This window comes from Protomyctophum bolini, assembly GCF_963924005.1.
Source record: "Protomyctophum bolini genome assembly, chromosome: 22".
Taxonomy (NCBI): Eukaryota; Metazoa; Chordata; class Actinopteri; order Myctophiformes; family Myctophidae; genus Protomyctophum; species Protomyctophum bolini.
In genome coordinates, this window is record NC_137883.1 from 2,818,336 (window position 1) to 2,839,386 (window position 21,051).

At 42.8% G+C, this 21,051-nt stretch overlaps 2 protein-coding genes across 4 annotated transcripts in view; both read right to left on the reverse strand.

Annotated features, from left to right (window-relative positions):
- Positions 1–8,534, reverse strand: part of rabgap1 (RAB GTPase activating protein 1) — a 154,774-nt gene extending 146,240 nt beyond the window's left edge. The window contains exon 1 of the mRNA XM_080756241.1: positions 8,407–8,534. The gene's annotated coding sequence lies outside the window, so the exon portion shown is untranslated. The remainder of the gene's footprint in view (positions 1–8,406) is intronic.
- Positions 8,535–16,358: 7,824 nt separating this feature from the next.
- The window catches only part of rc3h2 (ring finger and CCCH-type domains 2), a 62,291-nt gene continuing 57,598 nt past the window's right edge, over positions 16,359–21,051 (reverse strand). For all 3 annotated transcript variants that reach the window (XM_080756237.1, XM_080756239.1, XM_080756238.1), the window contains one exon: positions 16,359–21,035. In XM_080756237.1, the coding sequence (XP_080612363.1) occupies positions 20,891–21,035 (145 nt within the window). In that variant the 3' untranslated portion in view covers positions 16,359–20,890. The remainder of the gene's footprint in view (positions 21,036–21,051) is intronic.

Sequence of the window (21,051 nt, forward strand, 5' to 3'; positions counted from 1 at the left end):
ATTGATTTGAGCTGCAGGCTTAGTGCTAACCTACCAACACAAGGATTGATTTGAGCTGCAGACTTAATGCTAACCTACCAACACAAGGATTGATTTGAGCTGCAGGCTAAATGCTAACCTACCAACACAAGGATTGATTTGAGCTGCAGACTTAATGCTAACCTACCAACACAAGGATTGATTTGAGCTGCAGTCTTAATGCTAACCTACCAACAAGGATTGATTTGAGCTGCAGGCTAAATGCTAACCTACCAACACAAGGATTGATTTGAGCTGCAGACTTAATGCTAACCTACCAACACAAGGATTGATTTGAGCTGCAGTCTTAATGCTAACCTACCAACAAGGATTGATTTGAGCTGCAGACTTAATGCTAACCTACCAACACAAGGATTGATTTGAGCTGCAGGCTAAATGCTAACCTACCAACACAAGGATTGATTTGAGCTGCAGACTTAATGCTAACCTACCAACACAAGGATTGATTTGAGCTGCAGACTTAATGCTAACCTACCAACACAAGGATTGATTTGAGCTGCAGGCTAAATGCTAACCTACCAACACAAGGATTGATTTGAGCTGCAGACTTAATGCTAACCTACCAACACAAGGATTGATTTGAGCTGCAGTCTTAATGCTAACCTACCAACAAGGATTGATTTGAGCTGCAGGCTTAATGCTAACCTACCAACACAAGGATTGATTTGAGCTGCAGACTTAATGCTAACCTACCAACACAAGGATTGATTTGAGCTGCAGGCTTAGTGCTAACCTACCAACACAAGGATTGATTTGAGCTGCAGACTTAATGCTAACCTACCAACACAAGGATTGATTTGAGCTGCAGGCTAAATGCTAACCTACCAACACAAGGATTGATTTGAGCTGCAGGCTTAGTGCTAACCTACCAACACAAGGATTGATTTGAGCTGCAGGCTTAGTGCTAACCTACCAACACAAGGATTGATTTGAGCTGCAGACTTAATGCTAACCTACCAACACAAGGATTGATTTGAGCTGCAGACTTAATGCTAACCTACCAAAACAAGGATGATTGTTTGTAGCAAAGTGCTGCAGTTCAAAGCCCAACGTGAAATCGTGAATAGACATGTATGATGTGGTTGTTGTTGTTGATATGGTCCTTCCTTTAAAACCTTTGTGTCAGATATCTGAGAGTGATGTCAAAGGGATTTCACCAGATACTTCCAATGTTAAGTAGCCACACTCTCTATTAAATGCTTGAAATAAAGGCGCATAGATAAGCACGCACACACAACTTACAAAAGCAACCGCTGTTTTTCATGCTGGCTCATACACAGCTTACACACACACACACACACACACACACACACACACAACACGCACACAAAGCTTACACACAAAAGTTGCTGCTGTATCATGCTCATGCACACGCACGCACTCTTCCTCTATTTCTCTGACTAGCTGCCGGCTTCAAACAGGATTATAATGGCTGCCTTGTCACCCGGCATCCTCCCCAGCCCCCCCCCCCCCCTTGCCCATGGCAACCTTCACCACTGGAACTCAAACTTCACTTAGACACACAAGCCATATATATATTTTTTTTTTTTTGACACTTATTGGTCAGAGCTACTGTCAGTCAAAGGTCTCAAGCATTGAAAGTCACTGTACCAAAGCCCGCCCACATTGCATACCGTGTCCCGATTGGCCGCCCCATTTCTCTGGTGTAGGAAATGGGCGTACAATTGAGCCTCTCCAGACCGTAATTTTTTGCCAACGACTGATTCGGTCTGGTTTATTAACCAGGCTAACAAAATGCAGCCAAACCATTCTGAGCAGCATGTGAGATGATTATTTATGACCTTATTATTCTAAAAAGGTTAATTATTGATAAAACTGCCCCCTACTATTTATTGCATTCTTTGTTGAGCTTGGCTCACTGTATTTATACCATAAAGGCTTTCAAAGGCTCACCGTATTATACCATAAGGCTTTCAAAGGGAGGAATAGTTCATTAAAAGAAATAATAGATTTTTATAATAATACATTTTCAGTACATGGTAAAGACAGCAGACCTTCAAGCTCACAATGTGTCGTGCTGCGAAAAGTTGTGAGCTATTTTTGCGCGGCACCGTTGTATGACAAAGTATAAGGTTTAAGTGCCGTCAGACTAATCGATTTAGCCGATCATAAAAACATCAATTCGGCTGTCGCCTCACAGCTAGAAGGTCCTGGGTTCGATTCCCGCTCGGGGCGCTGTGGGTGCTGGCGGCGTGTTTCCTCCTCCGCGTCATCAGTGCCCATACCCGAAGGCGGGGTTGGCGAAAGGGCCTTTCTGTGTGGAGTTTGCATGTTCTCCCCGTGTCCCCTAGGGTAGATACCCTCACAAAAACATGCAGTAATCCTGGTCTCTAAACTGCCTCCCCCTGGCCAGCCGGGGCGCCTGATGGAGGGGAAAGGAACTGGTTGGAATAACGTGTTCCTTCCACGCGCTACGTCCAACCAGGGACACTCCCCCCTGTCAGGTGTAAAGGAGCAACTTGGACACTCAAGCATGAAGGAAGCATGAGTTAAGTCCGTTGCTCTGCCGTGGGAAGGCTTCAGAAATCCCTGAGAATAAACAAAACGACGGACGTAACTATACTCACCGAAACAAAGCCGGCTAGACCTCGGTAAAAGTCTATTCTCGAAGCTGGGAAGTGTCTCAGGTCACCCATGCAGCTTCTCTCTAAAAATGCACTTTGTGCCATTTTAATAAAGCAATGTACCGGACAGAGTAACTTCTTCTACTATGGCATTTCCGGGTTGTGACTGCATGCCACTGTAGCTCGCTTCAGTGAGCAAAATAGCGGCTGTCCTTAAACCATTCGAACCAATCATGAAAACGTCACCAGAAAGGTCGCACTTACATTCCGACAAGTAGGTATAGCACGTAACCAGAAAGGCCCAACTTTTCGAGAGGCAAATATGGGACTGGGATAAATGGTAAATGGAGCATTTTTATCAAAATAACTGCTCGCGACGGAACGTTCCGCCAGTTAGAATCCAACCGGCAACTGCTTCTGGCGCAACGTTCCGTCTGATAAGGGCTTCAGCATCTTGCTCAAGGACACTTCGACACCCGAGCCCCGGGATCGAACTGGGAACCTCTGGGTTTTCCCATCCGGCCGTTCTACCGGTCACTTTACCCCTGAGCCACTGCCGATACTGGCATATCGCAGTGAGAGAAAGTAGCAAGAACTTTTCTCCCACTTTCCTTAAGGAATGATCATGGCAAAGTGGTAATACAGCTGACAGCGACAGTGCCGCTGTTGTGAGATAACACATAGTCACCACTTGCCTCTCAGCCCAATAACAAATTGCAAGGTGTCGGTAACCGACTGCATTGTTATTGTAATTATAAAGTGGAACAACCTATCGAAGGCAAGTTCCTTTTTGCTTTAAAATGATGCTAATCTCTGAGAAAGTGTACTAGTGTAAAGCAACAATACACTATGTAAATAACAAAAAAAAACAGTCTAAATTCATCATGGGTAAAACTGTGCACACCTGGATCACCCCCACCCCCCACCCCCCTCCTCTCCAGTTGAACTGATTGCTCTCGACTGCCAGCTGGGCTCTGCATGCACCTCGCAGGGGAGAGGAGGACACAGCCAGACACCGCTAGTACAGAGCATTCAGCCTCTGCAACGCAACGCCCCCCCCCCTTCAACCACACACCACATCAGTGATTTCAGTCAGGCACAGACAGACAGCATGGGGAAGGGAGAAATACTACTAAAGAGATTATAGAGAGAGGGAGAAAAAAGTTGAAACTTATACAGGAGGTGAGTCATAACTGGAATGGATATTGCAATTTGCAAGCACAGGGCTGGAAGGAGAGAGAGAGAGAGAGAGAGAGAGAGAGGGACAGAGGAGGTCTGAATAGGCAACGCATCAGCTGCGGCATTGTACAAATGGAAGAAAGAGTCACGCTCATGCTGCGTGCACACACGCATGCACGCACGCACACGCACGCACACACACACACTCTCTCTGATTCACATTGTGACATTGTGTGGGTTCCCTGGTGACCATCTGAATTCAGAGCAGGACTCAGGACTGTTCCTTTTGCCGTTCTGGAAGAGAACCCCTGGTGGTGCAATAATTCTTCTCACAACTGAAACAAAATAGCCAATCGTGAACAAACTTGTAGACTATACGACTCATTCAACGGATTACTCTGGATCCCACCGATCACCGCCACTGTGAACACTGAACGGTGATTTTTTATAGCCAAGTCTGGATCTCTTCTGGTGCGTGGGCGCGTGCCTGTATGTGTGGTGTGGGTGGGTGCATGGGTGCATGGGTGGGTGGGTGTGTGGGTGCATGGGTGCGTGGGTGTGTGGGTGTGTGGGTGCATGGGTGCCTGGGTGTGTGGGTGCATGGGTGCGGGCCTGCGTGCGTGGTGTGGGTGGGTGCATGTGAGCTTAAAAATGAAATAACATTATACAACAAATGTGCGGGGCACTAAGCGGCAGCAGTGGTGTAAAATGTAAGGTGTGATTAGATTCCTGGTGTCCTCAAGAAGATTACAATTCACAAAATAAGTAACATTAATATGAAGTCTATACTGTATGCCCAGTCTATATATCTATTGTGAAAATGTTCTGTAGTGCATTACAACATTACAAGTGTGCCGCCTGCCTGCCTGCCTGCCTGCCTGCATCTATATATACAGTGTAGTTACATGCAGAATACATCTCAAATGATCACACGTCAGTAGGTGCATCACGCACCCGAGTGTTACACCGCACTATTCACATTTTAATTAACTTTAATGTACATACACGACATACAGTACATGAAACTACCTTATTGCACAATGCCAAATACTTTTTTGCACGACACGTAGAAGTGATGTGTGCACGTGGGCATGCACACACACACGGTCGCGCGCGCACGCACACACACACACACACACACACACACACACACACACACACACACACACACACACACACACACACACACACACACACACACACACACACACACACACACACACACACACACACACACACACTTGTACACACATGCTTTGGCCGTGTCTCACGATCCCCGCCCCGGCCCCCTCCCCACCCCAATACAAATTGACCGCTACAATAACCTTAATAATAGCGAAAATGTATCATAAATAAATACTGAAACCAGATATAATCATTAGGGAAAGTTTATGCATGCACTATGTATTTTTTTGGGACACCCCAAAATATTTTGGCGACCCATGGTTTGATAACCCTAACTGCAGTACAGTACGAGTAGTACAGTACGGTACAGTAGTACTACAGTACAGTGCAATACAGTACCGCCAGTATGCGTAGCACAGTAAAGCGTAATACACTAAAGTACAGTACAGTACGAGTAGTACAGTACTTTGCTTTTGTGGCGGGCCCCTATGGGCAGAAGTTAAAGCGGCTTTGGAGGTGCACTCTATAGAGACCCCTCAACATGCAATTCCAATCTGGGGAAGATTTTGTGATTTGTATAATGTGACCAAATTTTGACTGAGGGACTTTTAGTTTAGTTAGTCATGTGAAAGCAGGGAATGATAGCTTCAAATTGACATATTGGTTGTTCAGTTTGACCCACCAGTTTTTGGAGATGTGGCTTATAGAGTAATGTCTTGCAGAGAAACAGCGAGTTGAGAAAACAGCAGTTTTAAATGACCTTCATCAGGTATCTGTATAGCCAACAACAAAGCCCTGTCCTGTCATTACGTGTAAATAAAATATAGCAGTTCCACAAAGTGTTTCTATTAGATTACACAACTATGTCCAACTTCACGGTGTCGTTACTTCAGCTCACAGCAGTGCAACAAAACACACTCCTATACTGCCATACAAGCTATGTTAGCAAATGCGTTGCATTGACCTTTCCCTTCCTCACAAAGTACCACTCATTATTACTATAGCAAATATTTGTATGAAGACAATTCCGTGTTTCGGGTGTTGCGTGCGTGCTCATTCTATGGTGTGTTTTGGTCAATGGAACTCTGACAGGGAAATACAGTGAAATACAAATGGCACTAGTAAATATGAGTTGGCAATTTATAGATGTGGTTGGTACTTGGTTAGTGGTATTCAACATTTCAAACCCACATACTGTACTGTATCTGTAAAAAAAAATGCAAGTTACAGCTGGCATTAATATGCCAGCTGTGTTTTGTTGCAAGTGTTTTGTTGTGCTTATACAGATTAGAATACACTTACATGTAAAGTCGCATTGTGTACTATATGTTCGATAGTCACAAGACTTGAAAATAACATGCATGCATGTAATGTACATGTATGAACACATTAATATTATATGCATGTGCCGGCCAGGCATCAATTGTGATTTTCCGGTTCTCTGGTGTCTAGTCTAAAGTATGTTGTGAAACCCTGCACAATGCAATGCTCCTCTTAAAACCTAAACTAGAAGAAATTGAGAAAAACATGGTGGTCCCTTGAACTGGTCTTCACTTTAGCTCTACCAGCCATGGTTATATATTGGTTACATGGTTAATTATGTACTAGTAAGTAAGTATATGTTATAAAGAATATCTGTCAAGATAGCAGCATTCTTTTACTCCCCAATATCGGGATCAGCACCAAAGATCCGGTTTTCAGGCTGTATGCTTTATCTATCTAAAAAAGGCACCAAGTCTCTGTCTGTATGTCTGTCTGTGTGTAATCCACGTAACTCGAGAACCGTTAGCCCCACCGACTTCAAATTCGACACATGCGTTCCACACCACAGCAGGGGGTGCAGTGCCCGGTGTCGAGTCGGTCGGACCCACGGTTGTCCAGAACCGCCCCATAAAGTCCTCTTCCCGGGCTCTGGACCGGGCCCCTGCCCAGCGTCCATATATGGAGCTGACCTGTTCTGACCTCACAACACTCCATATTTGGGCATGCCTGACACAGAACTCCACAAGCTGGCCACAGGGGACGGTCGGCGAAGGGCTTGTTTGTAATCATAATTCCTCTTCATTATTATTCATAATTTCCATCGAGATAAGTAGTACAGTGTGCCTCTTGGGATATTATGAAGAGAGGATATAATATACAAAAAAATACTAATTTTGATCGATGGAAATAAGTGAATTAGCACCCTTTCAATTCAATGCAATTCATCTAGGGCTTATGGTAGGGGAAATAGCCAATAAGGAGCTTTTGCACAAAATAACACCTGGACCTCTTTGGTGGGGACGTAACAACCACAAAGAAAGGTAAGAAAGCCTTTTAGTATGGAATTCTCCTTAAATTATTACTAGTCAAAATAAACTAGCTAGCTCCCGAAAAAGATGAGTAGCCGCTAGCCATACATTTGAAAGCTGACACAAGACAAGTAGTACTTTGTGTCCTTTATTGACATCACATTAAGTCATGCAAACTGCAGTGCTGCACCGTTAAAACTATTTATTAGAGCGCCATGGCTGTTGTGAAAACGACTTTCGCCCATTTTAACAGTATTGTAGTGTACTGTACAAAGAACGTACAGTATGACACACACACCATTAACATTATTGTAGTGTACTGTAGAAAGTACAGTATGACACACACCATTAACATTATTGTAGTGTACTGTAGAAAGTACAGTATGACACACACACCATTAACATTATTGTAGTGTACTGTAGAAAGTACAGTATGACACACACCATTAACATTATTGTAGTGTACTGTAGAAAGTACAGTATGACACGCACCATTAACATTATTGTAGTGTACCGTAGAAAGTACAGTATGACACACACCATTAACATTATTGTAGTGTACTGTAGAAAGTACAGTATGACACACACCATTAACATTATTTTAGTGTACTGTAGAAAGTACAGTATGACACACACCATTAACATTATTGTAGTGTACTGTAGAAAGTACAGTATGACACACACCATTAACAGTAGTGTAGTGTTAGTGTACACTAACGTACAGTTACACTGTTACAGTATGACACATTGACACCACAAGAGGCACAGCCAGGCAATAGAAAATAGCAGCGTACGTCGCGTCGTACGACGGTGTCGCGCGCGACGTCGCGCTGTGAGCTTGTAGATCGGCGAGCGAGTCCACACACACACACACACACACACCCCCCCCCCCCCCCCCTCCCACTACCCCTGCCTCACACAACACTAACGTTAGCTAATAGCTAGCTGGGCTCGTGCTAACAACATGACAGATCAAATTAAAAGGGCTGGTGGTGTGGTGAAGAAAAGCAGCTTGTTTTGTTATTGTTGTTGTTGTTGTTGTTGTTGTTAATCTGCGCAGCGGAACGGGAAGAGGGGGCAGGCCGGTGCATGCATGGGGTAAAGAAAGTCGCCGTACGTACGTTCCGTGGTGTTTATTGTATTAATTGCGGACCCGACGTACGTGTAGAAGAAGAAGAGCTTCTTACCTTCTTTGTGTTTTGAAGCTCTGTGTGGTGTTTTTATTCTTCCAGACACGGGAGTAGGAAGCCCAACAACATGGCACTGGTGTTGTTGTCTGCTAACATCAGCAGCAGCAGCATCCACAGACAGTCACACAGAGGCAGCAGCAGCACAGCTAGCATGGAATGGATGGTAAACACAACACACACACACAGTACAGGGCAGGCGCCGTGGTACGTCGTTACGTCCAGCAGCCCCGTCCGCACTGCGCATGCGTCTGTCAATGCTGAGAGAGGGGGGGGGGGTCGGAGGGGGGGGGGGGGGGGGGGTGACCAGAGCCATCTAATAGAAGAGTTTATTGATTGATTGATTTATTAACAGTTTGCACTTTGCAGAGTTACAGTACATTTCAAGTAAAGCTCAATACAAAAACTGTTAACTAGCTGTGTGTGAGTGGACGACAATTAAGCATTACACTTGTTTACAATCTTAGGGCCCACCATTTTCAATTCGTCAAAGTTACGATATAGAGGGGCAGAAACCCATTGTTTTCAACGAGGGCGGCACAAATAAGAGCAATTTTAAGTGTGTTTAATGTGTGCAGTCTTATGGATATATGTCAGAACCTGACATTCCATATACAGTATGTTGATCCTTCCCCATCCACCCTTTCCTCTTCGATGTCTATCCCTTTTGACTGATAGGTTACCTGTCCATTCAAACTCTGGACGGGCCCGCCCAATAGTTATTAGTGCAATCGCGCCCGGCAGCCGGCGAAAACTAGTGTTCTCAACAGGCCCAGAAAATTATTCCCCGGCCCTACCTGGGCCCTCATCAAACCCTGTACACTCAAGAGAATGTCCCCACTGCCACCCTTAGATCTCCATATAGGTAGCTGACCTGTTCTATTATGTTGACCTGACCTCATCAAACCCTGTACAAGACATCAGGCACGTGCAGAAGGGGAATTGCCCTTTCCATTTTCCATCCCAGTCCACATGTGTGTTGTGTGGCCAATGTGGCCAATAAGGGCTTGTGTGGCGAACCAATGAGGGCTTGTGTGGAGAACCAATAAGGGCTTGTGTGGGGGGCCAATAAGGGCTTGTGTGGGGGGCCAATAAGGGCTTGTGTGGGGGGCCAATAAGGGCTAGTTTCAGACTAATGAGAACGTATTGCTTATTTTACTGTCCAATGGCATTAAATGGCACAAGGGACGGACCCCACAAAAAGACCATCCCCAAAGATCGGCGCACGCTACGCGCGCACGCATGTTCCCTTTTCTGGGGTTTGAGCCCCTGCCCCCTCAGTGCCCTCTGCACAGCCCTGCAAGACATGCTCCTTATATGGCCAGCCCAGTACAGAATTCATTCCATGTTGACGACACACTGATAAAGCATTACACTTGTTTACAACAGGGTCCACCATGTTCAATTCATCAGAACATTTAGAGACGTACAAAAAAACAGGAAATCATGATTCACGAATGAATCATGAATCAATGATGCTTTGACTATTTGGGGATAATAACAATAATTCGGATTACTATGCTGTGACTATAGTACTACTGTACTATTTAGGCCTATACTTCATTAGGCCTGTATACATAAACTGAGCTATATCCAGTGTACTGTGTATACGCATATACAGTATATTTTTGTTGTATTTGTAATTTGTTTGGCATGTGTTATCTGGCCACAAAAGATCACAGAATCTACTGAATGTGAAGGGGGAGGTATACTAGGGGGCTCCCATACTGTGTGTAATAGGCCCAATCACCTCCCCCTTCACATTTAATAGATCCTGTGATATTTCGTGGCCAGATGTACCTATACTTACTTACTTACTTACTTACTTACTTACTTACTTACTTGGCGTACTATGGCTCCGAGTCATGGACATTAGACATTAGAGAAACTGTACTGTACTGTACTGTACTGTACTGTACTGTACTGTACTGTACTGTACTGTACTGTACTGTACTGTACTGTACTGTACTGTACTGTATTACGCTATTTTCATGCTCGGACACGGCCAGGGACAGACCCAGGCAGGGACACATCAGCCACACACACATAGCTGTCTATAGGAGTGGTTTCACCTTCACTCAAAAATACTTGTCAGCTCATGTTAGACAGCTATGGGAGGGGACTTAATTTGTACTGTATATAGTGCCAAGACTGTATCTCTGCAGACTGCAAGCCTACCTCTACTTCTGTACAGAGGAGGTCGATGCAAGAGTGACTGTTAGTTAGTTAGTTAGTTAGTTAGTTAGTTAGTTAGTTAGTTAGTTGCTGCGAGAGTGAGGTCTAGCCAACACCAACTCGGGATTGCTGCGGATCGCTGCCCTCCACACATTCCTATATCCAACATCAGGTTCTTGAGCCAAGCTGTCGCGCCGCAGCACGTCTACATACAGTAGGTGGTATATGCTTCTTTCCCCTCCTGGTTTTGCCCTGGGTTGGCTCCCATAGTGTCAATTTACTGTAGAGTGACTGTATCTCGGCAGACTGTCTGCAGCCAGGCCTATACTTGCTGAGAGGCCCACTATACATGAGCATTAACCTTAAATATATAGGCCTATTTATATTTATAAGCATTTAATTTAATGATATTATTCAGCCAATCAGCTGAGCACATTCCGTGCTCATACGGACACACACACACACACACACACACACACACACACACACACACACACACACACACACACACAAAGCATGTGCATATAGGGGCGGCTAGCGCCGCTCAAAAACACACACCTAGTCATGGGCTGTTGTCGAAATTTAAAAATAAATGCCTTCTAAACTCCTGACAGTTATTTGACACTTTATTAAACAACGTTTTGACCCTTGTGGAAGACCCACAAGGGTCGAAACGTTGTTTAATAAAGACATTTCCCGGGAGCAGAGAAAACAGTGTGTGGACATCCCTTCCTTTTCATTGTACGACGTACGTATATATCTTTTGACCAGCACCTTTAGAATTTCTGGAGATGTGCGTGCTTCCTGTCGGATGCTATCTCTAAGGTTTTCTGAAAAACCCATGTTTTGGTTCCCTCCCATGTATAGCAAAGATTTGAGATCACTCTGTAACAATATATATTCAAAGCTTTTCAGGCACATTTTCACGATTTTTCAACAATAGCAGACCTACAAGCTCCCGCGCAATTATGTCAGCTAAAGCATGACATAATGTTTAAAACACCAAAAGGCGTTCCCACCCCCAAAATGGGTTAAAAGGACATGGACATGCCTGTGTGGTGAGTCTTCAACATTTTTACTCCAAAGGCCTAAAATATGATGGAATGGAATGGATCCACATTTTTATATTCCATTAATATTATCAAGTCGTGTCACTAATAGAGCAACGCTGACGATTTCTGGTGAAGACCTAGGGCTCCATTTTCATCACCGCTAAACCCCTTATCCCTAAACCCTTATCCGCTAAACCCCTTATCCCTAAACCCCTTATCCCTAAACCCCTTATCCCTAAACTTCTTTGCCTCTTTTTTGTTTTACTATTTTGCCAAACATTTTTGAATAGTTAAAATGGCCAGTCTACAAGCTCACAACGTGTCAATGTAGATTGGCTAGTTGAACTATTCAAAAACATTTTTCAAAATAGTAAAAAATTTATTAAAAAAAAGGCAAAGAAGTTTAGGGATAAGGGGTTTAGCGGTGACGAAAATGGAGCCCTTTCTGTACAATCCAGAACAAAGAGGATTACGCAGGTAGGCTATAAAGTCACATTTACGAATCTCTGAATTACAAAAAAAAGCATAAGACAATTAACACGCAGTACATATGAACATGTAATACTGTTTTTGTTTATTTATTGTAGCATGCATTTTCAGGTGCTGAAATCTCCTACTGTAAATTCCATCTGTAACCTCCTCGATGCAGAAGCAGCAAGCTTTTGCTGAGCCAAGCTATCGGTGAAGTCAGTGCAATGCAGTCACCAGAAAAGGACACGATAATTCATAATTCATTCAGGGAGTCAGTCAGTCAGTCAGTCAGTCAGTGAGTTAGTCAGTCAGTCGTCAGTCAGTCAGTCAGTCAATCAGTCAGTCAGTCAGTCAGTGAGTTAGTCAGTCAGTCGTCAGTCAGTCAGTCAGTGAGTCGTCAGTCAGTCAGTCAGTCAGTCAGTGAGTCAGTCAGTCAGTCAGTCAGTGAGTCAGTCAGTCAGTCAGTCAGTCAGTCAGTGAGTAAGTCAGTCAGTCAGTCAGTCAGTCAGTCAGTCAGTCAGTCAGTGAGTTAGTCAGTCAGTCAGTCAGTCGTCAGTCAGTCAGTCAGTCAGTCAGTCAGTGAGTCAGTCAGTCAGTCAGTCAGTCAGTCAGTCAGTGAGTCAAACAACACTCACAGCAGTTTGGCCATTTCATAATAGCACATAAATCATCATCATATCATAATAACGATAAGACCTAATATACTCCTGTTCTGCATTACCATACAGTAAGCAAAAGAGGAGAACCTTTCACAATGTGATATTTCCGAGGAAATAAATAGAATACATAACAGTATTATCCATCAAGGGGACATTTTTAGATATGCTGTATACGTACAGTATACGTCTCTAAAGGAGATGACTCTTCTCATTCTTTGAAACATTACACTGCCGTCCCTTTTATAATTTAAACATTTAAATATATCCGATTAACAACATGGTTCTTATAAATGAGCATCTGCACTATATAAGTCAGGGGGGTGGGCAACTTTGACGATGCGGAGAGGGCCACTATATATTTCCACACTGGGCCATAATATTACTGTCGTATAGCAAAAATATCTTTGCTATATTCGAATTGAAATCTTGACATTTGTTTTGCTATTTTTTAATTGTATAATCCTGAAAATGTGTATGTCATTTCAAATGCCTTTAATTATACCCGTGTTGAGCAATGAGCTACTCATTTAGACGGAAGTAATTACAGCGGGTCATGTTTGCGTGTTGTGGAATTGTATAAACAGCTGAAACCGACATTATGTCAGTGTTCTGACATTAACCTGCGGGCCACATTCAAGTGACGGTGCGCGTGGGGGCCGCATGTGGCCCCCGGGCCGCCAGTTGCCCACCCCTGATTATAAGTCCATATCCAGTGACGGTGCCAGACTGTATACAATGACGGATGCGTATATATACCATCACATCTCAAGTGTGATTTACATTTCAATCAGACAATAGATTTTCAAAGAAAATGTCTAATACAGACATGAAATATTCCGAAAATATCCGTTCCGTCATATGATCTATAATCCACAAACAGGCTTTTGTGTTTTTTTGTGTGTGTGTTTTTTTTTTCATACAATATATATATAATAATGAGACCATCTCTTGGCCGATACAAAAATTACTAATTTCAGCAAATTTTCAAAATTGAAAAAAATAAGACTTAGACTATACCAAGAAGTAAATACCACAACAACAACCAAATGTGGTAATAAACAAAAAAAAAAACATAGTAATACTAATAATAACCATGTAAGCTCTATAAACAATACTTTTTTTTCCCTTTTCTTTTTTTTTAAGCAAACAAGTAAAATGCTGCAGGCAAAAGTTACAATACTGGGCGTGGCCACACAGTGGGCATGTGCAGAACACTAATTAATACAGCTGCTGGGCGTGTTGTATCACAACTACAGAATCATCAGTACTCCTCCTCCTCCTCCTCCGCCAGAACAAGAGGGTCTATATTATATCGCATGCATGCATGACTTGGACACATTATATCACTCAGTAGTGTTTGGGGGAACCAGAACCTGCACTGGCTGTGATACGGGCCATGACCGCAGGGACGTGCAGAGAGCGTGGCCAGGGGCTGAAATCCCGTAAGAGGGACCTTTTTGCAAGGACTATTAGATTCTAAAAAAGGTCTTGTAGTTCTTTGATTTGTCAAAAATAGCAGACCTACAAGCTCGTAGCGCGCCACTCGGTGGCGCGCTATGAGCTTGTAGATCTGCCATTTTTCAATAGCTAAAGCATAGCATGATGCTAACACCAAAAGAGGTCCCCGCCCCGAAATGGGTTAAAAGAGAACAGGAAGCGAAGACCGCACGGTGGACTCTTTAGAGTATATGTTAATAGAGACGGCACCGGATCCACTTGCATTAAGTTGCTCAAAAGCGCGTGAGGCGATTTCACTCCTCCTTCCGGGTATATAGGAACAGAGTGCATTCTGGGATTGATTGGGCCAAACGCATGAACGCGCTGTGCTGTTGACTATCATTGCACGCGTTCAGCGTTCACGTGTCATCGTGAACGCTGCGCAATGATATAGTCAACGGACCAGCGCGTTCATGTGTTTTGGGCCCAGCGCTGCAATAACCAAATTCGGCCGCTATATGTCCATTTCGCCTCAGGGTTTCCTCCGGGTATATAATTAATTAATATATTATATCCTATTAATATATAGGCCTACTGGTTGGACTCCATGTTGCATGGGCTATATGCAGCCAACACTTCCGCGTTCAGCTTCCTTGGTCTCAATTGCGCATTTTTCTTTCCTTCCAGGGAGCAACATGGAGTCCACCGCAGCGCTCTTCACTTCCTGTCCTCATTTAATAGTCCGTGCCCTTTTGGAGAAAAAAATAAATAGCGAAAATAGCAGATCTACAAGCTCACAACGCGTCGCGACGTGTTGTGAGCTTGGGGGGGGGGGGGGGGGGGGGGAGCAATTCTTCCTGAATGCTGCCTTCCCGGGTATGGCATGGAAAGGAAAGGAGTGGCATTTGCATTTCTCTCACCATGTAAAGAAAATGCTGCATTTCGTGGTCTGGAAAAGGGCAGTTGTTTTACAGACGGGTTAAAAGGGCAGGGGCTGAAGCCCCCTTTGATATCTTATGTGTGCACGTCCCCCATGGTCGTGACCTATTAGTGCAATCAACCGTTACCAGCTTTGTTCCGTTATAGACACTTCAAAGGAATCTGGGACTTTCACTGTGACACATGTACAATATTCACAGTCCTGTACTGTTAAGGATAGCACTAAACCAAAAAAGCAGATAAAGGCAATTAAAGAACTGCGCAAAAAAAAAATATTAGCAAACATAATGTCACATTATACGGGACCCAAATCGGTTTGTGTGAAAGGTTCTATTTAATGTAGCCGATCTACAAGCTACTGTAGCCGATCTACAAGCTCACAATGTGCCGCGTTGCGACGCATTGTGAGCTTGTAGATTGGCTATTTTCAAATGGCCGAAATCTATAGGGTTGAAGTGGTTACTGTATGTTTTCTAATCAAAATTAAAATCACCAAAGTAACTAAAGTTTTCAAATAATTGTAGTGGAGGCTCAGAGATGTTGTAGAGTAGCCTAGAAGTAAAAGTAGGCCTACTGGAAATTGGAAATACTCAAATACATAAAGATTGTACTTAAGTACAGTACTAAAGTAAAAGTACTTAGTTACTTTCCACCACTGAGCTATAAGTGCTGAATATTATGTAAATAAAACGGTAGCTAAGCAACAGAACTCTTCCCTGAGAGTTTCATAATGTCTAGATTAGAGCTGGACACAGAGACTGTGAACTACCTCCCCCTAATGGGCACAAAGCAGTACTACGTGAGAACGTGCCTGGTTTACTTTTACGTGAAAGAAATTAATAAAATGACATAATAAATAATAATGAAATGGAAAAATACATGACATTGTGTCCTTATAGGTCGCAGGAGATTGATTGTACTATACACACAACATGGCACTTATACACTGTATGATTTCAAAGGCGTAAAGTTTTAAATTAAACACCACGAGCTAATCCTTGTTCCTTGTCTTTCCTCTTCATCTCTTTATCTCAGATATAAATATAATCTCGTTACACGTTTCTCAAAATGTGATCAAAAGCCTGACTTAAAGGGACACTTCACCCTTTTTGCAAAAAAATATATGTTAATGACGTTTAGAAGCTTTAGAACACTTTCCTGGGGGTCTTTATGTGTGTAATATGTGGTTTTAGATATTTTAGATTGTAGCAGTGAGCCTGTTGTCTCTGATGTCATGGACACTGGTCTCACTACCTTCCTGGACTACAATTCCCATAATTATTTGGTGCACTGCTCCTCCTTGTGGATAGGGGGGAGAGCTGTCTTACTGAGACAACATGTAGTCCAGGAAGGAAGTGAGCCCAGTGTCCATGACATCAGAGACAACAGGCTCACTGCTACAATCTAAAATATCTAAACCCACATATTACACACATAAAGACCCCCAGGGAAGTGTTCTAAAGCTTCTAAACGTCATTAACATATATTTTTTTGCAAAAAGGGTGAAGTGTCCCTTTAAGCTCCGGTGACAAAGCGATGTCATATACTGAGCAAAAAACTACCATCTTTTATATAAGACAAAATTGTCAGGGCCATGGAGGGAGCATAATTAATGGGGACAAAGAATCATAAAAGAATAATCAATATTATATATATATATTTTTTCCATTTACTCCTGCATGCGCACATATCTAAATGTAATAAACTTAAGAAGAATATAAAGAAACTCATAGGATTCACAATGACTTTGAGTACTGCAGGGCATTTGGTTCCATTCAGAGTTTACAGACCATTTCGGACCACTGGTGGTCCCAGAAAAACCTGACGTTGAGATCCAATGGTGACCATCAATCTAATGACCAACAAACAAGACCTGAGGTCGATTCTACAAATGTCTTCTAAATCATGACAGTTTTCTGAAAAACCCATGTTTCTATATCAGTGGTTATCAAACCACTTCATGTCAAGGACCCCCAAAATGATATGTAATTGGCCGCCGACCCCCATCTGAAAATATGTTGTTCCATAGACCCTCCAGAAGCAAAGATTTGAGTTAAAAACCTTCGCTCTGAAAGAATATATATTCAAAGATTTGCGCCACATTTTCACGATTTAAAGAAAATATCAGATCGACAAGCTCGTACCGCAGCACTCTGTGCCGCGCTATGAGCTTGTAGATCTGCTACTTTTCAATAGCTAAAGTATAACCTAATGCTTGAAACACCAAAAGGGGTTCCCGTACAGAATGGGTTAAACTAGTTAGATCTAGTTCATTTATCCGATGTAAAATGTTAACAACCAAAATAAAAAAATTAAAACAACAAAGACCCTTATACAAAATACTTTGACAAACTTCACAGAAGTTAGCAATGCTTAAAAAACAATAACAACCAAATCTAAAACAAAAACAAAGACGCATTATGAAGAAAACCAATAGGCGGTGGTGTCCCACATTTTGCAGGCTTTAGCTTGGTACATAAGACCAAAACATCATGCGCTGCAACCACTGAAATACCATGTACAGAAACTATTGTGTACATTTGCCAGCAATTGTGATTGGATTGCAGTGCACAGATAATGCCATAACAGGCCTTCATGGATGTAAGTTCTGACATATTGATTTTTTTTCCGCATGAGAGGTCGATCACCTCCTCACACAAAATCTCACAACACCTCACAAAACAGTCCAGAACAATACTTGATTCAGTGCCAGTGACCAGGGACTATACTTCTATAAAACGCCTAGTTAAGAAAGGCCACAGTGTGTGTGTGTGTGTGTGTGTGTGTGTGTGTGTGTGTGTGTGTGTGTGCGCGCGCGCGTGCGTGCGTGTGTGCGTAATGCGTATGCAAGTGTAGTGTATGTGCTTGTACTTTGCTGCTGCTATGCTACCCTAACATACCTATTCTGGGGCTAACATTCGGCAACAATAGCAGGGAAGAACTCAACAAGTTCACAACGCAACATGTGTAGAAAATGCTATTTTCGGACTAACTAATATATTAAGCGTACAGAAAAACCAAGAGGGGGCCCCTTAATAGTGTAGAGCCCTTGGGCATACGGTCCACCAAGTGCAGGGTTTAAGTGGTTAATTATAATTATGTGAATAAGTGTAGCCAAGTGCTATACTACTGAGGACATTATCAGGACCGCTGCATGCAGGGCTGTGCAATACATTGTGTTGAAACGCAAAGGAAAGCTAAATTAACTGAACTAAACAGAATGTCTTGTAAGTGTATAAGAATCGTTTTGTATTCCCCGGTCTCACCACGAGTCTCGCAAGAACATCCGACAAACCCATCGGCAATTAATAAATAATGAGCTTTAATTGATTAAGTGTTAAAGTCTAGAGAGAGAGACTAGACAAAATGGTGGCAAAGGGGGTATAGGCCTTATTCTAATAAGAGTGCTGTTCTTATTTGTTGAACAAAAGAGGACAAACGTAAAAAAAAAAAATCCTGATTTTAAACTATCTTTTTAACGCTCTCGGTGTCTGTAGTAAAGTCAAATATCTTGGACATTTTCTTACAGAACAGTTGACAGATGATGATGATGATATACACAGACAGTGCCGTAGGATGTATATGCAAAGGCAAACACCCTCGCACGCAAGTTCAGTACATGTGTTCAGAAGCAGATAAGATTACTCTATTTAGAGCTTACTGTACCACCCACTCAAAGCAAGTAGCCTATTCAGAAATTCCAGGTAGCGTATAACGATGCCTTGAGAATTGTACTCAAAAAGCCTAGATGGTGCAGACAGTGCGAGTGAAATGTCTGTGGCTGCAATTAAGAGTCAACACATTTCAAGCCGTTCTCCGGAACTTAAAGCACATATAGATTCATGTGTCGCTTGGATGAGTCTGTGAATAGCACCATCGTCAGTCAAAAGTTGCACTATAGATACTCACTCCTCTAGCCTATAGAAGACATTGGCTTAAAGGCCTGTATTTATAACTGTCACAAATGCCTGTCTAACATGTACATTTGGACTGTTTTTTTATTGGATGTAGATTATATATATTGTGTTTTGTATGTTTTTCTATGGACCCTGAGTCTGCAATAAAGGCATTCATTCATTAATTCATTCATTCTAATTTACAACAATTTGCCACAAAGTGGAATATTGTGTATTACTTTAACGTTCCAATTTGAATTAATACTTGGAATTTACCGTGCACCAATCTTTTGGCAAACACAATACAAACGGTGTGTGACAGCATATGTAAATGTGTACCATGACTAGTAATATTTGCACGTCTTTGAATGCTCTGATGAATTGAAGATGGAAGGACCCTTGTGTAAACAAGTCTTAGTGCATTTTCTGGTTTTCATCCTCGTGGCAGTTTTTGTATTGACCTATAGCAGGGGTGGGCAACTTTGACGATGGAGAGGGCCACTATATTTCCACACTCACTCCCTATAGGGCCATAGAGTATATTACTGTCCTATAGCAAAAATAGTTTTCCTATATTCGAATTGAAATCTTTAATTATCTTTTGCTCTTTTTGAATTGGAATCCTGGAAATTAACATTTTTATGTAATTTCAAATGCCTTTAATCATACTTGTGTTGAGCAATGAGCTACTCATTTAGACTGAAGTAATTAAAGTGGGACATGTTTGCATGTTGTGGAATTGTAAACAGCTGAAACCGATATTATATCAGTATTCTGACATTAACCTGAGGGGCCACATTAAGTGAAGGTGGGGGGGCTGCATGTGGCCCCCGGGGGCCTCCAGTTGCCCACCCCTGACCTATAGCATACAATCGTTTGAACTCTACCCGTTCTAGCCAGAAACGTAATGAAAGGCTGGAGACGGTATTAAGTTAATGTCAACAGCTTTAACACTGCCATTCTTTTAAGGGTTTTCAAACGTTGGAAGCAGAAACACAGAACACAGATTCATAGAACTGTGTTTTGGCAAGCTTCAACATTTTCATGGCATGTGTGTAGCATATTTTAGGCTGAGGATTTAGTATTATGTAATTTCATCAATTTAATTGATATACAACATACATGAAAGCAGGCGCTTAGCAAAATAGATACAACAGGATAGGCTGTGTGTGTGTGTGTGTGTGTGTGTGTGTGTGTGTGTGTGTGTGTGTGTGTGTGTGCGTGTGTGTGTGTGTGTGTGTGTGTGTGCGTGCATGCGTGTGCGTGCGTTCCCGTGCATTCCCGCCGATGCTCCTTACGAAGCAGCATCGGCGAGATGTTCGCCAGGACAAAATAAGAGGATGAATTAACCTCAGACGTGAAAGGATAATAGAGCCTACTTCATACTTCACGTTTATGGCCAGCACATCGCTTGAATATGTATTTTAATTCCCTGTAAGCGACTTGATGGTACGACGAAGGAAGGATACGAACTAGTTGCCCAAAAAGGTCAGGTTGCTCTGAAGCATTGAGTAAAGGAAAGGCCTTATCCCACCTACCATACTCTGAAACAGAAACTCCCAACACCAGTTCAGCATTCATGGGCAAAATAATAGAGTATCAAAGGTAAGGGGGAATATCTCTAAATTATCTATAGAGCTATACATTGGTTTGTGAACTATTCGATTTTCTATTGATCCTTGCTTTGAGAGACGGTGAAGAATGTTCATAGAGAGACTAAACTATGTGGTATGGTATATGCAGATACAACGTACACACAATCTGTAATTCAGTGGTATTCCCCTTTGACCCTGGTGTGGCTCGGCCGTGGGTTTGGTGAGCGTTCACCATCGTTCTGCTAATGGTGGCGTCTCCTTTAGCTTCCGTTGAGTATCATCTCGGCGCCAGGTGTTCCAACGACGACGTCCCCTAAACGAGGAGGGGCGGTCCGCAGCTGGGCTAACTTTCCCACTCCTAAACCCCCGGAGGAGACCTGCAGCCCTCCTGGAGTCAGAGACTTCCTGGTAAAACAGGAAA